This window comes from Lathyrus oleraceus, chromosome 5 (genome assembly GCF_024323335.1).
Source record: "Lathyrus oleraceus cultivar Zhongwan6 chromosome 5, CAAS_Psat_ZW6_1.0, whole genome shotgun sequence".
Classification (NCBI taxonomy): domain Eukaryota; kingdom Viridiplantae; phylum Streptophyta; class Magnoliopsida; order Fabales; family Fabaceae; genus Lathyrus; species Lathyrus oleraceus.
Genome location: NC_066583.1, coordinates 180,752,852 through 180,760,394, shown reverse-complemented (window position 1 = coordinate 180,760,394; position 7,543 = coordinate 180,752,852). Strand labels below are relative to the sequence as shown.

At 32.2% G+C, this 7,543-nt stretch overlaps 1 protein-coding gene across 1 annotated transcript; it reads left to right on the top strand.

Annotated features, from left to right (window-relative positions):
- Nucleotides 1-3,304: 3,304 nt before the first annotated feature.
- On the top strand, nucleotides 3,305-7,080 carry LOC127081851 (protein phosphatase 2C 57). Its single transcript, XM_051022077.1, is given in 12 exon segments — nucleotides 3,305-3,766; nucleotides 4,206-4,334; nucleotides 4,457-4,562; nucleotides 5,442-5,552; nucleotides 5,853-5,932; nucleotides 6,043-6,096; nucleotides 6,228-6,344; nucleotides 6,429-6,483; nucleotides 6,575-6,607; nucleotides 6,699-6,745; nucleotides 6,843-6,940; nucleotides 6,943-7,080. Coding segments are annotated over 12 exon segments (1,212 nt in total). The 5' UTR covers nucleotides 3,305-3,425; the 3' UTR covers nucleotides 6,984-7,080.
- The last annotated feature ends 463 nt before the right edge of the window (nucleotides 7,081-7,543 follow it).

Below are 7,543 nucleotides of genomic sequence, written 5' to 3'. Positions count from 1 at the left end.
ACTAGTGCATAACTCTAATACATGGAAGTTGTTGATGCTTAAATGCTCTGAAGATCTAGTACATCTACCGGTTGTCACTTGTTTTGATTGAAGAAATGCTATATATCTTGAATAGTTGTTTTACCATAATTTTCTAAACAAGGATATTGTTGTTCCTAGTGGATAGGTCCTTTGGATTGACTGCATTTAGCAAAACAACACCTTGGAGAGATTTCCAAGTATTCAAGATTGGTCTAGCTTGCTAAAGTTGTATGGAACTGAAAAAGGGACATATGTTAGGCTTGATGCTCCAACATGTTGGTACGAACTCTGGTCCTTGTGCAACAGGCGCCATATTGTTTTGTTTTAACAAAATCTTTTGAGAAGATTCAGTTGTGTTTTATTGCTATTAGTTTAGCAATATGATTATATAATTTATTGGACAACCATGATGACCAAATCAGATTTAAAAGAGATTTAAATTTGAATTTGTAACAAACCAAATCATATATTTTTGTTGGATATATTCAAGGAGCAAATTAAATATCCAACAGATAATGCAAAGATTCTAGATGAAAATAACTGCAGATCCACAAGAAAAAAGCCCAAAGTTGTTTTGCTATATAAAAAGCTCAAACCTACATTGGAAGCAAACATGCACATTGAAGATTTTAGAGTGTTAGGGTTTATAATAGTCCTTGTTAATTTTATGTACACATCTATGTTTCAGTAACTTAGCATAAAAGGCTTGTCTGGTTGAGTTACAAATTCAACATTGTTATGTACACCTCTATGTTTCAGTAACTTGGCATAAAAGGTTTGTCTAGTTGAGTTATAATTTTCAACATTCTTTCATCTTGTTAAGATTGAAGTTGATCACTAGGGTTTAGTGATTTTTTGCCCCTGTCACAGGTTGTGTGATAGAGAAGAAAGTGAGTAGGTTCTCATATTTAAGGGGGGGGGGGGACTCTAAATAGAAATCATTGGGTAGTGTTAGGAAGAGGCATTGAACAACATATGGTTATTGTTACTTGTAAGTGTAATTGTACTAAGCTATTAATAGTGAATTTCCTTTCTTAGGTTGTGGACTCAGCCCCCCAGACGTAGGTGTAGTTTCACCGAATTGGATAAATAATTGATTGTGTTCTTTATTGTTTTTCTGCTTCATTATATAGTACTTGTTATTGTAGTAGTTTTGGTGTTTCTTGTCGAACCGGTTATCAAAGCATCGAGTTTGACATTTGTCCCCTGAGGAATAGAATTTCAACGCGGCTTACGAGGATCAGGTGTATGGACTGAGGAAGGAGGTCGATGAGTACCTCCACCAAACTTTCAAGAGAATGTATGAAGCCTTTAACCAAGTAACTTACCAGGTGGCGGCCCTTCGCCCAAACTTATCTATCCCACAATCACAACTTGACCCGTTCAAGATTGTTTGGGACGAGGTCTTGGTGGAGGATGTCGATGCAACATCTCAAGATGGAGATACTTAGTTTCTTTTTAATTATGCTATAAACAAGGTGTCATTCCCTATTTCCTTGATACATTTACGAACAATTATATTTTTCCTGGGCCGGCCATATCTCCCTCGAATCGGCCACCCCGAGATAGGCTGCTATGGGATGAGACTTATCAATCGGTCATAAAGTCATGCTTCCAAAATCTTCTCTTTATTGAAAGATTGCCACACACCTCGTTGTAGGAGATTTTCATCTCAAACACATTCGACAGTTCTCCGCATTTTAGGACTGAAAGATAACAAAACTGGAATGACGCCATATTAGGTGCCAAGTTTCAAATATAATTTGAATACTCTTAACTATTTCATATAATAACTTGAACGTCAGAGTGCTAATCTTGCAGGTACACCCCCACTTCGCCGCATCAGAAGCCTTACTCCGCCGCAACTTTACATTTATCTCTATTTTTTATTCTAGAATGGAACACTACTTATCTAATTACTATTCTTATTTTGATGTTTTCTTTGTGCATGATGAAATTTATTTAATATTGTTCATGGTCTTCTTGCTTTATTGTATGGGTCGTTCTCGACTCGGTTAGTGAAATAATTCAACTGCTTAATCAAGAAAAATAATCTATGATAAAAATGAAATACATTTGGATGAGTGAAATAATTCAACTGATATGTATTAGTTGAATTAAATAAGTGTAATTGACTCGTCCAAGATTCAATCCCTAACGATAATAAATATCTATGCATTAATTTAAATACTTGATCGAAATTTATAAATTAATCTTTAAAATTAAATAAATTATATTTAATTAAAAACTACGTCATCTATTCTATATAATTGGCAAGTTAATAAAAGCCCAAAAAATTGAATCAAATCATCATTCTCGATTATTTATTTTTCATATTTTACATAATGTATATTTAATTTTATGATGATTAAAATTAATTTTGACAGAATCAATTATACAAAAATAATTTTAAATAAAAATCATTTAAATATTAAGTAATTTATGTTTGGTTATATTTACATAAAAATGAATTAAAGAATAGATTTTAATAAAAAATTACATGAACACTTAAATAATTTTTTTAAGTAGTTAAATGCTGAAATTCTTCATTTAAAATATCCTACCATTGATATTTATAAATCAATCTTTAAAAATAAATAAATTATATTTAATTAAAACCTACGTCGTCTGTTCTATATAATTGACACGTTTGAATAAAAATCCAAAAAATTGAATCAAATCATCATTCCCGATTATTTGTTTTTCATATTTTAGATAGTGTATATTTGATTTTGAGAATCAATTACACAAAAATAATTCTAACCAAAAATCATTTAAATATTAAGTAATTTATGTTTGGTTATATTTACATTAAAGTGAATTAAACAATACATTTTAATAAAAAATTTTATTAACACTTAAAAACTATAAATTTTAATTTTAATCTAAGTAATTTTATGCTGAAATAATTTTTTATGAGATTAATTAATATGTATTATCCGTGTAAAATATTTTACACCGTCGATTCATCACCATAACCCGTTTGCACTATTTTATAGATTTTAAAAATAAAAGTCAAACTTGTTCCAATATCCAACGGTTATAATTTACTGACTACGATTCATGTTTATATATTCTTATCAATTGAATTGATTTAACATAAGTAATTTAATTTAAATAAATTCTAATCAAAATAAATCAAATGTATTAAAATTAATTTTAGAATAAAATATCATCCAATAAAAATTATAGTAAAAAAATATAATTTATTTTAAAAAGTTTAGATTAAAATTTGAAGGTTAAAGAGGTACTTAGAAGAGTAAATCTGATGACACCATATCCAACCAGAGAGAATCCAATCCGTTAAAATCAGTTAGAGGCTTGTATTAACCCATTTATCTAACTCACAACTGAGAGAGAACCCTTCACCTTCAGAGCTTCAAACTTTGAAAAATCTCTAGGTGATGGCGTTGTCAACTCCACAAATACAAAGATTCCTCCTAACCAAGCTCCATAAACGCTGCTCCACCTCTTCCAAATCCAAAACTATTAACAGAAATAAAACCATAAACATCTTCAGTGCCGTTACCAACAACCGAAGAAGCCGGTGCTACTCTGCCATAGCCATTGATGCACCTTCATCTTTGACGGACTCTCCTCCTATTAGATGGGGATCCGTTTCCTTGCAAGGTCCCCGCGAAGAAATGGAAGATGATATTGTTCTTCGACCTAATAGTCTCCAAGGTTTTTCTTTCGCTGCTGTATTTGATGGCCATGGAGGGTTTGCTTCTGTCCAGTTTCTCAGGTTTTTGTTAGGTTTATTAATCATGTCTGATTTGTGTTAATTCTAAATTGATTATGCTAGCTTAATTAATTATATGTGTTTAAGGTCAGCTTGTGATATAAATAACTTCCAATGAAAATTGATTTGATTATAATCCAACTCTTATAACTAACATTTAAAATTTTGTAACTAACTTGCAACTAATAGCTAACTCTCATTGGTGTAACCAATTGTAACTAACTTACAACTAATAAGTACTCTCATCTATTGTAACCAATTTGTAACTAAATTGCAACTAATTTGTAACTGATGTTAATATCTCTAACAAAAGCCAATCAATATAACGCTTAGGGTAAAATTTCCGTCAAACATAAGCTGATTTTAGTATTGTCAAATTTGATACCGTAATCGCTACTGTAAGACCAAATACACAATCTGTTTTTTTGGGGGCCAATTACAGGGATGAACTATACAAGGAGTGTTATGAAGCTCTACAAGGTGGATTACTATTGCTTGGGAAAGATTTCAAAGCTGTTGAAGAAGCAATAAAACAGGCATTTGCAAAGGCGGATACAAGTTTGTTAAAATGGTAAGCCAATTAATACATACTGTCTTCATAAAATGTGTCTAATTCAATAGTTTCTAAATGATTCTAGATTTGGTATGATTACATTGAAGGTTTAGACTTTAGACAGTATTTTGTTTTTAAAGGCTTGAAATGAAAGGGGAAGAGGAGGATGAGTCAGGTGCTACAGCGACTGCCATATTCCTTGGGGATAATAAGCTGCTAATTTCACATATTGGTGACTCATCTGTGGTATGTATTATTATTATTCATCTTTATTGTGCCTCTCACATCATACACTAAGAATCCGAATATATAGTACTATAGGGATAGCAATATGATACAAAACGATATGCGAAATTTCAAATATCAAGATATGACAGCAGCCAAAATGCATCAACAAAAATGTGTATAAACACAAAAAATGCACAATGTTTATAACAAGACGTTCACATTGCGAATTGCTCATTAGTGCATGAATATATAAGTAGTATCATGTGGTGGTCATCACAATACGTGATGTGTCGTATCCAAATGACATTGGTGTCTTTAGTTGGTAAGAAATATTGACAATGTATCTGAAAAGTATCTAGGAAAATATTTTTGAAGAGATTAAAGAATATTATTGGATACTATTTAGGTACATATTGGGAAATATTAGACTCGGACCGATGTTGGATACATGCCGGACACCAATATTTTTCCCTATTTGGACAGTATGATGATTTTGCTATGAGTGAGGTTACTGGCTTACATGAGATATAAAGAAGTTGAATGAGGGAATTTATGACTTTTAGGGATGGGTCGATGGGCCTTTATTATAAAGAAGCCGTTATGTATATGTGTACCTTGTGGCAGTGGTTGTGTATACTAGAGTCTCACATGGATTCAATATCAATCGTAACAAACAAATACATATTCCATTAGTCCCTCCACTTTAGTACAATTCACAAGGCTTCATGCATCTGACTAGGGCTTCTTCTTTATATGCTTTTCTGTTTAAAAGACTTATTAAGAAAAAATCTATCACAGGATATTCTGATATTTTTCATTCAATTAGGATATCTAGGGGATTGAATTGAATGTCATCAAAATCGCATGACTTCTATTTAAGCTATTTTATTCTTGTAGGTTTTATGCAGATCTGGAAAACCAGAATTGCTGACTAGTCCTCACCGTCCCTATGGGAGCAACAAGGCTTCTCTTCAAGAAATCAAAAGAATCAGAGAAGCAGGTGGATGGGTGTGTTTTCCTTGTTCCTTCATTTTTTTTATATGCTCTTTGAGTTTGGCTAACTTATGTGGTTGTATTTCTATATAATTAAAATGAAAATTCTGAGTTGTGACAAATCGGGATGTGAACCAATTAACCTGATGTTTTATGGAGCATAAAGCCATTAACCATTTCCAAGTTTTATGGTTTATTTTGGTTCGGCTGTTGCAGACACTATTTCCAAGCAACATGAAATATATTTTCTTTATAATAAAAGCACATTTGCATATGGGCTGATAATTACTTAAATGTGTATTGCCTTGTGTCTAGATTGTCAATGGTAGGATTTGTGGAGATATTGCTGTATCTCGTGCATTTGGGGACATTCGATTCAAAACGAAGAAGAATGAGTACCGTCCTTAATCTCCACATCATTCCTTCTAGTATTATAAAGGAATTTATTCTATGACTGTCAAAGTGTTTCCTAATTGTTATCTATCTACCTTTTACACGTGAAAAGGATGCTAAGAAAAGGAGTTCAGGAAGGAAGATGGACAGAAAAGTTCATTTCTCGGTAGGTAATCTAGCGCATGTCTTAACAATTGTTTCATGCTTTCTTAATTGTCGGTTGTATTATATTAAATTTGACATTTAACTAACTTTAGAAACTCCTATGTTTTGATATTAATGATTTCTTTCGACCAGTGTACAATTCAACAACGACTTGGTTGTTGCACGCCCTGATATTTATCAAGTAGCTCTTGGCTCAGATGCAGAATTTGTAGTCTTAGCATCCGATGGCTTATGGGATTACATGAGCAGGTCGATTGCATTTGCATGATCCTCAAAATCATTTCTGCTACTTTTTTTTGTTCTGTTACCTTCACAATCTTGCTACCCTTGCAGCTCAGATGCAGTTTCCTTTGTGAGGGAGCAACTACGAAAACATGGAAACACACAGGTATATCTAAGACTTTATTATGTTTGAGACATTTTAATTCATATCGATAAACCATCGATGTGGCAGCAATAACACTCTGTTCATACCTCAGCTAGCTTGTGAATCCCTTGCACAAGTTGTTTTGGTAAGATTTAATAAATTTTGTCACGGTTATTATCACGAACTTATTATATTGACACTACAGTTTTAGTAATTCAGTATCATACACTCTGCAGGACCAACGTACACAGGATAATGTCAGCATTATAATTGCCGATCTAGGGTATGTATTTTGTCAATGTAATTATGATTTTGGACTTCAATTAGGTTCTATTACTGGCTATCGCTATCCTGTTGTGTCTTATATTGAGTGCTTGCAGGAAGACAGATTGGAAGAATGTGCCACTGCAGAAACAAAATGTCATATTTGAGCTTGTCCAAGCCGTCGCCACGGTTGGAATTGTGTCCGTTGGAATCTGGTTTTCATCACAGCTTTCTTTATAGATTCAATAGCATACTAGTCATGTACATAACCAGACACATACTTCTTAACTTTCTGCCTGTATTATATTAAGTGTACATGTCACACATCTTAGAATCTACTTGGTTTAGAAAATATCCTGTTGTTTTCTTTTAAAGTATATTGACTATTTATTTACAATATATAAATAATCTAATTCAAATACTTATTTTGGCTTTTCAAAAGAATTTTGTCGCAAAAGTCTTAATTTCTTTTTGATGAAATAAAGTTTGTGAGCTGAGTCCCATGAACTCACCAAGGTACGGGATATTGAAAGAGTATTTTCTTAATAATATTGTCTACCTAAAGAGATCACACTAGGAATATTTCTATTTGTAAGCGTGGTATACAATAAGGTAATACAATAAATATAATTGATTTTAATTAACATACATTGATGATGATTGATTCTTAATCCTCTCTCTCAAGTTGGATCATATATGTCATATGAGTCGAACTTGTTATAAATGTAAGATATGGGATATTGAAAGAGTATTTTCTTAATAATGTTGTTTATCTAAAGAGATCACACTAAGATATGGGATATTGAAAGAGTATTTT